The sequence below is a fragment of the Astyanax mexicanus genome, chromosome 15 (assembly GCF_023375975.1).
Source record: "Astyanax mexicanus isolate ESR-SI-001 chromosome 15, AstMex3_surface, whole genome shotgun sequence".
Taxonomy (NCBI): Eukaryota; Metazoa; Chordata; class Actinopteri; order Characiformes; family Acestrorhamphidae; genus Astyanax; species Astyanax mexicanus.
Genome location: NC_064422.1, coordinates 3,358,306 through 3,372,085, shown reverse-complemented (window position 1 = coordinate 3,372,085; position 13,780 = coordinate 3,358,306). Strand labels below are relative to the sequence as shown.

At 39.3% G+C, this 13,780-nt stretch overlaps 1 protein-coding gene across 3 annotated transcripts; it reads left to right on the top strand.

The window, feature by feature from the left end:
- The first annotated feature begins 1,067 nt into the window (after positions 1-1,067).
- Positions 1,068-13,506, top strand: pkmyt1 (protein kinase, membrane associated tyrosine/threonine 1). Of its 3 annotated transcripts, none has more exons than XM_022669393.2 (8): positions 1,068-1,483; positions 3,780-4,164; positions 5,160-5,397; positions 5,482-5,788; positions 5,883-5,989; positions 9,700-9,872; positions 11,672-11,901; positions 12,574-13,506. In XM_022669393.2, exons 2-8 carry the CDS (start codon positions 3,796-3,798, stop codon positions 12,911-12,913), a joined length of 1,764 nt encoding a protein of 587 aa, XP_022525114.1. In that variant the 5' UTR covers positions 1,068-1,483; positions 3,780-3,795; the 3' UTR covers positions 12,914-13,506. The 3 variants fall into 3 exon arrangements, with proteins under 3 accessions (XP_022525114.1, XP_022525115.1, XP_022525116.1); XM_022669394.2 differs by lacking the exon at positions 1,068-1,483 and adding an exon at positions 1,513-1,697; XM_022669395.2 differs by lacking the exon at positions 1,068-1,483 and adding an exon at positions 1,914-2,154.
- The last annotated feature ends 274 nt before the right edge of the window (positions 13,507-13,780 follow it).

Genomic DNA, 13,780 nt, shown 5'->3' with positions numbered 1-13,780 from the left:
ATAAATCGGGAAATAAATTAATGCAGAAATAAATAGTTATGTAAATAAATAAAAGTAAATTGAAAAGAAATGTTAATAAAGAAACCCATTAATAACAAATGATTAGGATATTATTTTTTTTGTTTTTTTATTTTTATATTAATTATATTTATTCTTTAGCGTTTTTATCACCATATTACTTTTATTGAGTGATTTACTTACGTTTTTATTTATTTATTTATTTTTAATTTTGGCAGTTTTGGTCCTCCATAATCAATAACCCGAGAGAGGGTGATTTTCATACAACAGCTGTGCCAAAATCAGCACCCCTGCCATTAAAAGCACCCCCTCTCAGCGAAGCTTTTTTGGCACGTGTTTCTAAGTAAAGTTAAACTTAAACTTTCCAAAATTGAAGAAATATCCTGAACAAGAACTTAGTTATTATTTATAAACTGAGTTTTTAGCCGTTTAACCCTATTCACTTACATCTATTCTGGACTCTCTTGCGGTCTCCCAGCGGTATACAGTTATTTTCGGATGTACCGGGGCGAGAGGAAGGGGGCAGTCTTTCTATAAACCAGCTCTGTGGCGGCTTTAAGCTTAAAGTGCCCACATTAAAATTAACATAGCCAAAGTGGGTCAGGATTATAAATATTATGGGTATGTATTATACATACACACCAGGACTATATTAAAATGCTTACCGTTTTTAAATCCTTTATTTTTTGTTATTGTTTTTTGTGATGTCATATAAACGTGTGTAATATAAACGCAGAGCCGGTTTATTAGAGACTGCCCATTTCCGATCTCCCCGTTATATCAGAAAATAACTGCCCACCGCTAGAGGGAGCCCGCGAGCGAGTCCTCAATGAATGGGGTGAATGGAGCTGATCGGCTCAAACTCAAATAAAAAAATAGTAACTAACTGCTTGTCCAGGTTATTAATTTACTTTTAGTGAGAGCAGAGTAAACTTACCTGTATATTTTCTACAGTAAAGTGGCTTCAGGCGCTGCATTACTGCTATAGACAGGTAGAGGTGGATAAACCAGGTCCAGAAAGTAAAAATCCAACAAAGGGTTTTGTATCAACTGCCTGGGCGGGTCTGTTGACATGCAGTAGAGTCGCTTAGGCAGTTGGTACAAAACCCTGGGTTGGATTTTTACTCTCTGGACCTGGTTTCCCACCTCTACTGACAGGTGAGCTGATTCTGAAGTTACAGCTAGAGCACATTTAAAATGTTTATAACTGAAGTTTAAATTCTTTGAAACGCATTTCTGCGTTGGTAAATCAGTTGATATTGTTTTTGTGTTAGTACAATTAGTACAAATATCAAACTGTTCTGTATGAAAATGATCAAATATTTATAAACTTTTTTTTATAGATTTTGCTCAATTCCTCCATATGGAGTGGGTATTCGCTCTCTCTACAGTCTCTTTGATAAACGTGGCATTACGTCACTGTGTGTTTTGGCGCGTGGGGAGGGAATTTGAAAGCGCGGACACGGTGAGAGGTTTCTCCTGTATTATTATTAATATTAATAATATAAATAGTGTCTGTACAGAACCGATACAACGCTATGTGAACCTGGCGCAGGGCTGCGTGCTGCGGGGCAGTACGGGCTGGGCTAAGGGGAAATCTGAAGCTGTCAGCGGAGTGAAGGTGTTCTGCTGAGTTTTGCTACCTTGTCAAGACGTGCTTCCCTTGTGTATAATTAAAGGTAAAAATACAATAGTAGCACAATTTTAGAGCATTTTTCCCAGCAGAAGTCTATGTGCTGTTTTTGATAGCATGAAGCACTGTCTCAGGGTAAAGTTATAGTGATGAGAGGTTATTTGAATCTGCTTATATATATATATATATATATATATATATATATATATATATATATATATTTATAATATTTTCTATTATTAATATTAATTGTGATTTACACTTTTTATGTAATTACAGTAAGTCCAGGTCGTTAAATGAATAAAAAACGCAAAAGAATATAAAAATAAATTTAAAAGGTAGATTGGCGCATGCGCAGTGCCTTTGGAAAGCACTTATCGATGGGTAGCATAACTCGACAGAACACCGGTACCGACAGCAGCAGCAGCGGGTTCTGGTTCTGTGAGAATTGTGAGGAGGAGAGTCCGGCTCCAGTTAGACTGCAGAGCTGTGAGAAAACTCAGGTTTCTGTGCGGGAGAATCTCATTCCCAATTATTTTCAGTTTGTTTACGAACAAATGAGACGAAACGCGCCCGGAGTTCCGAGTTTTTAACTCGGGTTTAGTGAGTTAGCTTTAGTTAGCATAGCGGCTAACATCCACTCTACCCGCCACAGTTCACCTACCTACCCAGCCCCGAGTTCAGGGGTTAGACCCTACAGCCCAGCCTCAACCAGAAAACAAGCCCTGATACCACAGAACCCTGAATAAACACTAGCTCTGATTGCAACACGTCTTTACGACATTATGTTCCAGATGAAAAAAAGATACTTTAAATTAAAGGAGAAATCCGGGATGAAATGGACTTGGGTCGTAGTGAAACATGATAAGTAACGTACAAATTTTTGTTGTCAAATTCAGCATTCAGAAATACAGTGCTTTTAGCTGATGCTCCCAACAGGCTTTCAATGCTGGAGAAAGGGGCATAGCGTTGCCCTCAATATTTTTACACCATTAATGAACAAGCTCAAAGTAGCACCACACTTTACTTGTAGAATTCTGAGGGCCCTGACATTTAAAATGAGGCACTGAGAACTTGTACAGATCGTGAATGCTAAGTAAAAATACTGTTTATACCCACAGTATACACGAAAGATAAATGAAAGGTAGGATGGGTAAACAGATTGTAAAAATATATTCTATGAAAATGCATTAATTCTTATTAAAAATCTCTGTAATATTCATGCATTAACACAGACTTAATTTTGCACTTTGTTCCCTATCCTATGTACTCTTTCTACTCATAAGTCGACTCATAAATTATTCTCGAGAACTACCTGATGGTATTGTGTGTATACCCACTGTTTTTAATAAACTCTCTGTGCGTGCATCTTCAAACGTCTCAGTGCTTCGTTTTAAATGTCAGGACCCTTAGAATTTTACCAATAAAGTGTTGAGCTACTTTGAGCTTGTTTATGGTGTAAAAATAGCCATTTCTATGCATAGCCAACCCTATGCCCTTATCACTAGCATTGTAAGCCTGTTGGGAGCATCGACTAAAAACAATAAACACTGGGGGTGAACAGAGTGGGGCTTTTTCACAAATGTACTCATTATCATGTTTCACTACAACACAAGTCCATGTTACACCAGATTTCTCCTTTAATTTAAAGGTCTCATTCTATCGTTTTTTAATTCATTTTTAAATGTCTAGTTGTCTCTAAAATGAATTAATACCATATGCCCTTTTTTTTGGAAAAAAGTGCTTTTAACTAGTGTAAACAGAACCATTCTAAATATACACACCTACATATCTCAACTTACCTGGCGTGTTCCACAGACAAATTCTAACCATTTATTCCTTAGCTCTGAATTACTGGACAAAGCGTATAACACTATTGTGTTTTTTGCACAAATAATATGATTCTAAAAAAAAAAAAAAGACTATTATTGTTGACATAATCCTGATATCATTGTGCATCCCTTATAAAAAAAAAACCCATACACTTCCTATAGAAATTAAATTAAGGTAAATCAAATGTTCTTTTTGTTGGAACAGGCTGAGCTGAACTTCTGTACACAGTCTCTGTAATCTTTTGACTGACTCGGACTTGTTGGAATGAACTGTTATTTCGATGGTGTATTTTCAGGTGCTGCTTTTCCTGTATGTTTGTCCAGAGAGTCGACATGGTCAGCACCCCACTGCCCCTGCCCGTGCACTTTTCCCATGCCCAGCAATCATTCTCTCTGAAAAAGCGCCGCCTTGCCTTCTCCTCGTCTGTGTCGTCAGACTCCCACTCCCCTCAGCGTCAGCTCTCGCACTCCCTGCCACCGCGACCCCCCTCCAAAGGCTGTCCCTCTGTGAGCCGCGTATTTCCCCAGCGTCGGACCCCCTGGACCCCGCTCTCCTGTGAGCTGATTGAAAACCCACCACCACTCTCTCTGTATGACCCTGGCCGGCCGCAGTCCTTCTTCAGCCAGTGCTTCATAAACCTGGGCCTCATCGGCAGAGGCTCTTTTGGGGAGGTGTATAAGGTGAGGTAACTACAGGTAGAACAAAACCAGTGTAAATAGACCAGGTTCTGGTCCTGAAGTTTGTATTTAATTTAGAGCTGGCAGAAGCAGAGTTATGTAGATCCTTTAAGATTCTTAGAAGACTGTCTGTAGAAACATTAGCTGCGTGCAGAGTCTGTAGAAGAAGTGTCATAAATTCTTTCAAAATATTACACTCATTACAGGTGCATATTTGTGAGTAGTGTGGACACGATGACAAAATGATAACTTTCAACATGATACCTGAATATCTTGATACTGAAACTGAAATTATACTACGGCTTAGTGCTGAGCGCTATGAACAAAAATGCATATAACAGTATTTTGCAAGATTCTGAAGGTTTCACGGTATATCACTGTATTTAAAAAAAATCTTATTTATTTCTATATTTTTGCAAAGCTTTTTTGCACAAGTAAAACACAAGTTTAACATAAATTTACAATATGTTTAATTGAAGCCATTAGAGGTGTTAATGTTTTTAAGCAAATGTTTATCAGTTTATCACAATTCCCTTCTTTCTCCTGTTAACAAATACATTCAGTTCAGTGTGCATTAATATTTATTTATTAATAATTAATATCCTTCAAGCTACAGTATTAATATATTTAAAAGGACTATAGTTACTCATATTGTAAGGTACAACAGCAGTTATGTTTTCGAACTGTGCTTACCCAGGTCACTCAGTACACTGAGAGAGAAGCTGGAGGCTGGATTACAGGCTGAAGCTCAAAATACTGACATGTAGTTACCCAAAATTAGACACTGTTCAGTATTAAATATTTGGACCACTTTTTAAGAACATAATGATACCAGTCGGAATAATGTTTAGATTTGAACGATATCGCAAACCGATAATTGCTGTTTTTTTGTGCAGAAAAAGGACCAAAAGATATATATTTTTTATATTTAACCTGTTCATTTAACAGTATAGTAAAAATAAACTACCCTCTTGTGCAAATTGTTTTTTCACCTACAGGTAAAGAGTCTGTTAGATGGGCGGCAGTATGCAGTGAAACGCTCGGTGCAGCGCTTCCGTGGGGAGGTTGAACGCTCCCGGAGCATCAAAGAGGCTCGGAACCATGAGCGTCTCCATCCGCACCCGCATATCCTGGGCTTCATCGCCGCCTGGGAGGAGGGAGGGCATCTCTACATTCAGACTGAACTGTGCTGCACCAGCCTGCTTCTCCACACTGAGAACCAGCCTTCAAATCCAGGTGAGACTTTTTGCATCATTTTATTTTTATTTTTACTGTTGAGGAGAAAAACCCCAACACTTTTTTTTGTTCTTGCTTTTGCAGGTGAGGCATGTGCCTGGTATTACCTATGTGATCTGCTCTTGGCTCTTGATCACCTACACTCTCAGGGCTTTGCTCACATGGACCTCAAACCAGCCAATGTGTTCCTCACGCGTTCTGGGCGGCTCAAACTCGGTGATTTTGGCCTCTTGCTGGAGCTGCCCAGAGAGAGCGAGGCTGGAGCGACAGAGGGAGGAAAAGGCACAGACAGGAAGAAGAGGGAGAAAGACGATGAGCAGGAAGGAGACCCGCGGTACATGGCTCCTGAACTGCTGAGGGGAGAGTATGGAGCTGCTGCAGATGTTTTCAGGTTAGCAAAGTAACGTTCTCTCTGTGTGGTTCAATCTGTATTTGTGCTGTACGTTATGTTTGTGTGAAACCAGATGTGTTGTGTTTTGCCATAGTCTGGGTGTGTCCATCCTGGAGCTGTCCTGTAATATTGAAGTGCCTAAAGGAGGAGAGGGCTGGCAGCAGCTCAGGAAGGGTTGTCTGCCATCAGAATTCACTAACGGTAATTATTTATCTTCTGTCATGTTTAAATCCTATGACTTACTTTACATACTGGCAGATATTTGTGTACAATACATTCATTTATTGCCAAATTGTTGCTGCAGTTACAGAACTCTGCAGTGGACTTTTTATTTGAAAGATGGGTTCAGGAATTGTGCATGCAGGCACTTCATGACTCTGGAAACTGTAGATCCGTGGTCCGCAACCAGCGGACCCATATGCCATCCCTTCCGGACCCGGAATAAATTGTTAAAATATTTTTAAATTTTGGCGGGAGAATTAATTTTAAACCGGAGCGTTTATTTTCTCCCTATCTATAAGTGCTTTTTCCAGCACTGCACTGAGCAAGGATTGGAAGCTACAAACCAATCGCGTGCGAGTCATACTAACCACGTGGTTCAACTAGCGAATCAAATCACCAGCTTGAACTCAGAGCGAGTTGTATGAGCAAACCGAAGCCGAGGTTTGTAGCAGGCACAGACATCCACGCAGTGTGATATAAGGAAGAGAAGGTGAAAGGCGAGCGAAAAGCGATTGAAGTGAGAAACGCAGGGAGATGATACAGGAAGACAGGACGTGAATTACAGTCAGAAGAGGTGCAAACACTATGGCGCTTTCAAAAAAGAGAAAAGTAGACGCCGAAAATCGAGCGTTCAACACGGAATGGACTGATGCATACATGTTCATTCTTCCACCCGCGAGCACGAAACCAGTGTGCCTCATATGCTCCGAAACCGTGGCACTTATTAAAAGTGCCAATGTCAAGCGTCACTATGAGACTAAGCACAAAGCATTTGACCAATCATACCCCCCTAAGTCCAAACTCCGGACGCAGAAAATTCGAAGTCTCACTACCCAATATGATCAGTCCATCAGGGTATTAAGCCGTGCTTTCAGCGCACAACAGCGTGCTAATGAATGTTCCCTCCGTGTTGCTTGGGTTTTAGGGAAACACAAAAAGCCCTTTACAGATACAAGTGTTGTCAAAGAGTGCATGACTGAAATAGCAGAGGCGTTACTTGATGGTAAAGAAAAAGATGAGCTCTGTGACAAAATAGAGAAAATACCCCTGTCAGCCTGCACAGCCACAAGGAGAAGTGAGATACTAGCTCAAGATTCACTGTCCCAGCTGGAAGAAGCTATTTGTAAGGCACCGTGTGTAGGCCTGGCTGTGGATGAATCTACTGATGTGTCTGACAATGCTCAGCTATTGGTTTACATAAGATTCTTAAACAGGGAGAAAAATGAGTTCTGTGAAGACCTCTTAGGCGTGACTCCCCTGCAGACCACTACCAAAGGAGAAGACATCTACCTGGCCATTAAGGAAATGCTATCAAAGCGAGGAATAGAGCCAAAAAAAGTGATATCAATAACCACTGATGGAGCCCCTGCCATGATAGGGAGAGGAAAGGGAGCTGTGGCAAGGTTGAAAGAAGACAACGCTGACCTGATCTCTTACCACTGCTTTATTCATCAGGCTGTCCTTTGCTCCGCCCTGTCAGATGAGTATGCTGAGGTGATGAAGACCATGATGAAAATCATAAACTTTCTCAGGGCATCTTCTTCTTGTCAGCATCACATGCTCAGGGAATTTCTCAAAGAGACTGATGCAAACTCTGATGATCTTTTGCTACACAACAATGTTAGATGGCTCAGCAAAGGCAGGGTGCTAGAGCGATTTTGGTCAATTAGACGTGAAGTAACAGCTTTCTTGGAAAAACTGGAAAGTCAGAAAGCAGCCAACTTTTCTGTCTTTCTAAATGACGAGAAAAACATGGGTATCATTGCTTTTTTGGCTGATATCATGTCACACCTGAATGGGCTTAATTTGCTGCTGCAGGGAAAGAATAATTCCATTTGTGATCTGATGACAGCTGTCCGCTCATTTCAACGAAAACTTCAGGTGTTCAAAGAAGATCTGCAAGGAGACTACACACACTTCCCAAAAGTGAAAGAACAGGTGCAGGGCCATAGAGATGTCTCCTCTTTTGTTGAATTTGTTGACAAGTTGATTGAAAACTTTAGCAAACGCTTTGATAGCTTCAGCATTGGAGAGGAGCTCACCCTCTTCATACAGAATCCATTTCTCATCACTTATGTCAGAGCATTCACAAATGATGTCACACATCACTTCAAGTGGGCAAACACTGGACCTCTCCAGATGCAAATGATTGACCTCCAGGCAGATGTGGCCCTGAAAGAGCAGTTTGCAAGAACTGAATCTACCACCTTCTGGCTCCAGATGGTTTCTGAGACAGCTTTCCCAGATCTGAAAAAAGTGGCCCTGTTTATCTTGACCATGTTCGGCTCCACATACAGCTGTGAGGCAGCGTTCTCTACAATGAACATAATCAAAACAAAATATCGTTCCAAGCTCACCAATGAGCATCTGCACATGTGCATGAGAATGGCCCAGACCTCCTTCAAGCCCAGATTTAAAATGTTGGCAGGGCAAGCCAAAGCTCAATTCTCACACCGAGCAGAGGAAATTGGGGAAAGAGATATCTGAGAAATAGTTCAGGTGTTTTGAGAGTTGTTTTGTTGAGGAGAAATATTGAGATTGTTCAATCAAAAGGAAACTGAAGCTCCTATTTTTCCTTAAGCACTTTCTTTGTTTTTGAATACATAATTTAGTTATTTTTTATTTAAACTGCAGCCACACAATGTTATCCTGTGTTTCAGTGCTGATAAACTTCTTTAAAATGATTTTAACCTGTATTATTATTTTTTAACACAATTTATTTCGATATCGTCATACTGCAAATAGACGATGTTGCGGACCTTTGCTTGAGGAAATTTATTTGAACTGGACCTCCTCACAGTTTTCTTGAATACCCCTGCTGTAGATGTTGTCAGTGCAACCAGCTTACTGTAAAAATAATGAAAATGAACACCATGTTACGAACTAACTGATGACACTACACGTAAAAGTTATATATGCTAACTGATGTCCTTTTGAAGGCCGTACATGCTAAGGTTGCTAAAAATAGATGTTGAAATAATGCTGTTTGGTCACTTTTTAATACACTGTTAGATTAAAGCTTTTATAGTCTGCAAGCTCGTGTGGTAGAGTGCTTGTTCGGTTATTTGCATTTCGTGACAGTTTCAATCATATAGAGTCACTTTCTGTGTTTGTTGTTTTGGTTTTAATTTAATTTATTATTGAAAAATGCTGCATGGCACACTGTCTTAATGTCTTAAATCACTGACGTGCATAGACACATGGACAATGGAGGTGTGCACCTCCATTTAAAAATTAATTTGTAGATTTTTAGAGCTGCACAATGCGGCTCGTCCAGTCTGATGTGCAACAACCTAAAGATCTTGAGTAAAACAACAAGTGTGAAGTGTAGTTAACTATGGTGCATACATGGCAAACCCTAGATCCCTAGGTTATTTATTCAGCTATCAACTCTAATGCAGGAAAAATGTGGGTTAGTTGGTAACCAGTTGGTGTAGTAAAGTGTCTAAAACCTTTAAAGACCCTTACTTTCGAGTTATATATAAAACCTAGGGTTTCTAAAACGCATTTTAATGGGTAACGTACCATAGCTATATGAAGAAATAAAGTGTGGCTTTACACACAGAGCACACACCATATGGGTTAAATATAAATCCCAAACAAATGTACTATTTAAAAAAAAACTCATGGCTTTACTTATACACAGAAATGAGTCTTGCCTGTCTAAAAACGTTGTGAATGTGTTTCAGCCCTGTCTCCAGAGCTGCAGGATGTTCTGAGGCTGATGCTGGCCCCAGAGCCCAGAGAAAGAGCTACAGTACAGCAGCTGCTGGCTCTTCCGTCAGTCCGGAAACACAGGTGGAGACGTCAGCTTTCACTACAGGTTTATGAGAGCTGGCTGTCCATACTCACTCTCTCACAGGTAAATAGAGTAGTGCCTTTCTACTGGGTTCCAGATATGTTATATGGAAATTATGAGTATGGATGCACCAGTTGAATGTTGGGTTTAAAAATTGAGCCCAGCTTTTAGCACAGAGGCTAGCATGCTATTCTAGGCTTCATGATTTACTCAACTATCAGTGAATAATCTATCTTGTAACATCAGCTAAATTCACTTGTTTTGTTCAGTTTTTGCCTCAGTGTTGTGAGTGATTAAGATCTGCAGAGTTCATGAAATGTTCGTAAACTTGTTGTCATTTTGAGTGAATGCGAATGAGGTCCTGCGCATTTGTTTATTGTTTTAGTTAAATAATGAACAATTAGTACATTCTCATCTGAGTTTATTTGTCTCATTTTGTCTTACATACAGTAATGCCAGTCTATGCCAGTCTAAAGTTTGGACTCATTCAAGTTTTTTTATATATTTTTTTTTCTACCTTGTATATTAATAATGAAGTCATCCAGACTATGAAGGAACACAAAGAATCATGTCCTAATAAGAGCCAGTTTCATCATAAATCTCAAAGCTGATATCTAAGCAAGAGGTACTACTTTGAAGTATCTAAAATATTAAATATTCTGGTTTCTTTACAAAATAATTTCATATGTTTGTCTTTATAGTTTGGGTGACCTTAATAATAATCTACACCCACTGAATTGAAGGTATGTCCTCACTTTTGACTGTTGCTGTATATATGCAGTGTTTATGTATGCTTGTGCAGTCTCTTGTCATCTAAAGACTTGACTACTGCTGTCTTTCACTGCGAGTCACCAAACCCCTGCAACTAGTTCAGAATCAGTGGCAGCACGACTCGTCTTCAATCTCCCGAAGTTCAGTCATGTGACTCCTTTGCTGCGTTCTCTCCACTGTCTTCCTGTTGCCGCCGCATAAATTTCAAAACCCTGACGATGGCCTATAAAGCCAAAAATCAACCAGCTCCTTCCTACTTGATGGAACTGATGGTCAAAGTCAGATCTGCACCAAGAGCTCTTAGAGCTTCCAGTACGGCTCGACTCGAACCAGCATCCCTCAAAACACACAGAAAACAAACATCCAGACTCGTCTCTGTGCTGGAGGACCAAGGTGGTGGAACGAACTTCTACTGGGTATCAGAACAGCAGAGTCACTCGCGGTCTTCAAACATCGACTGAGACTCATCTTTTCAAAGAGTATCTAAAAAAAAAAAACTATGGTTCTAAACATTATCAAGCTTTGTGTATCTCTTGTTCCTAGTCTCTACAAACTAGCTGTGGATAAATTAACCAACTTTAATTAAACAACGAAGTACTGTTGTTCGCTCTGAAAAAGGGCGTCTGCTTAAATGTAATGCAAATGTAATAGTGTGTGAACTATAAAAGAAAAATATATTCATGCTTAGGAGTTCAGAATTAATGTGAACAACAACACTGCTTTTCTGTTTTGTGTTTTGCAAACGTGAATGTCAGTAATACAACAAATGGAACAAACATGGAGGACGTTAAAACTATATTAGTCTTCTTTTGTTTTACTTTACCTTTTCAGTTTTTAAAAGGTCCTTAGTATTGTTTTGCATTATTTGAGTTCTGATTTACACAATTTACTTTGCTTTTACAGTTAAAACTCTTGAAATGTCTCTTAGCACCAATACTAAGAATCATGTGCACACACTGGTGGCTTCAGTTGAGGATCCTGAAACTAAAACGATGTTTCTCTATTTAACAAAAAGGAAAAAAGTTTGGTAATGTTTTCACTGTGGAAACATGATCCTTTCAAATAGCTACTCTCTCTCTTTCTTTTCACAGTTCATTCTGTCTGCAGGCTGGAGTTTCTTGTCCTCCCTGAATTTGCCCTTCATTCCTCGCTGTTCTCCCCCTGCTCCCTGCACACCCCCTAGAGAGAGCTGGGAGAAGGAGGGTGACGTTAGTGTTCTGCAACTCAGCGCAATGCTCTCAGACCTGGACACGCCTACAGACGAGCCTGTGTTTCTGCCAGATGCACACGCATTACAACACTCTCCTACAACCACACACAGGTACAGCACACATCCCAAGCTGTTTTAAAATTGACCGTCTGTAGAATATGCTGCTTTTCCCAATATATTTTCTGCTACTTTTTTTATTTGTAAGACCTGTGTCACACAGGGCAGCATAATATATCATCTCAGCATCATCATTGCATTGTGTACTTTTGTAGTAGTGACGTGCAATGTCAATTAATATTTTGAAAACGTTTTGCTGCTTCATGCAAAAGGAAAAGTCGCACTTGTTTCATTAAACATTAGCAGCAGCTTAATTATTTAATCAATACACTTTGTCCAGGAGCTTTCTAATGGTGGGCAAAAAAGTTAACTTTTTTAAAATAATGCTTTAGTCTGAAACTGAAGCTGATAAGTTTGATTTTTATTTGCTGTCTTGCTAGGAGAGTTGAGTGTCATCCATTATATACATCACAAGTGGCAATTTTCAGGGTCTGATTACTTTGGTGCATAGTAGGCAGTAGAGCACAATTATAATTTTTAACTCTGATCTGTATATTTCTCTATGATGGGATCTATGTAGTTCAGCTGGTTACAGAAATTTAGGGAAAAAAATTCTGATTTTTTTTCTCAGTTTTATTTATCAGTTCTTGATTATGCTTGGATTGCCATCCGCTGGTCTTATGCAAGATTTATTAATTTATTGTTGTGTCTTTTACTTTCTATCAGACTCCAGGTCAGGTTGTCTTTTGGAAGCACCTCCACTCCACTGCCAGCCTCCAGCACACTCGCTCGGGACTGTCTCACACACACTCCGACCCGTAGCCTCACACACACTCCCTCCAGTATCCGCACCAGCAGCTCCAGACACACACTCACAGGCTCGCCCACCCTTAGCCCTATCCGGTTAGGATCACAGGGCAGATCGAGCCGGTTTTCAGACCTCCAGCCACTCCTCTCAGACTCTCCAGCCTCCAGCCGCTCGCTCCGCAGCTGGGCTGAAAATGAGCAGAAAAGTGGTTTTGAGCCCAAAAACCTGCTGAACCTCTTTGAAGACACCACTTTATAAAAGGAACAATCTTTACTTTGAAAAACTGGACAACAAGAAAAGTGTGGGAGGAAACGCTACAACGTGCTGTACTGAGTTACTTTATACAGACATTTGTGTTGTACATGTTTGTACATCTTTGGTTCCTCTTTAAGGATTTTTACACATGCTTTCTTTTTTGTGAATGAGACTTTGTATGTTTTTGAATTGTTTCGAATTGAAATTTTCTGCTTGCAGTGCATTTTGAAATGAAAAAACTGTTTTGCTGTGTTTTTCTTTTTTATTTTCTTGTGAGCTTATGTAAACGTATGTCAGCATGTACACCTCATTTCTGAATGTACCTTTTGTCTGTTAATGACTAAATTTCAAATGTATGCTGATTTATGCTATTGTTGTATTTATGTTTAACAGTCAAGGACCTAAATCCAGAATTTGAAAGTAAATAGAGCGAACTCACACAAACACATTATAACATTTCACACAAAAACACTTAATGTAGCTACTTTACAGTCATGTTCATTGTAATCATGACTTTAGTGTTGCCATGTTTGGTAGAATTCCCCATCTTTCACAGTATTGTAATTCTTATCATTATATATCCTGTATTCTCTTACTATATGTCCCAGCATGCATGATGCATCTGTTCAAAAACTGGAAGAGATAAGAAACTTGGGTAAGTTGTCTTTTTCTACTTAATTTGTACTGACAAAGTTGCTTAATTAAAAAAAAATATATATATATATATATATATATATATATATATATATATATATATATATAGTTGTGGGTAATATTAGATATTATGATATTAAATATAATATATATTATTAGAATATTAGATGTTAGCTAATGCTTAGGAGATAGAAAGTCTGAAAAACAGACTTTAGA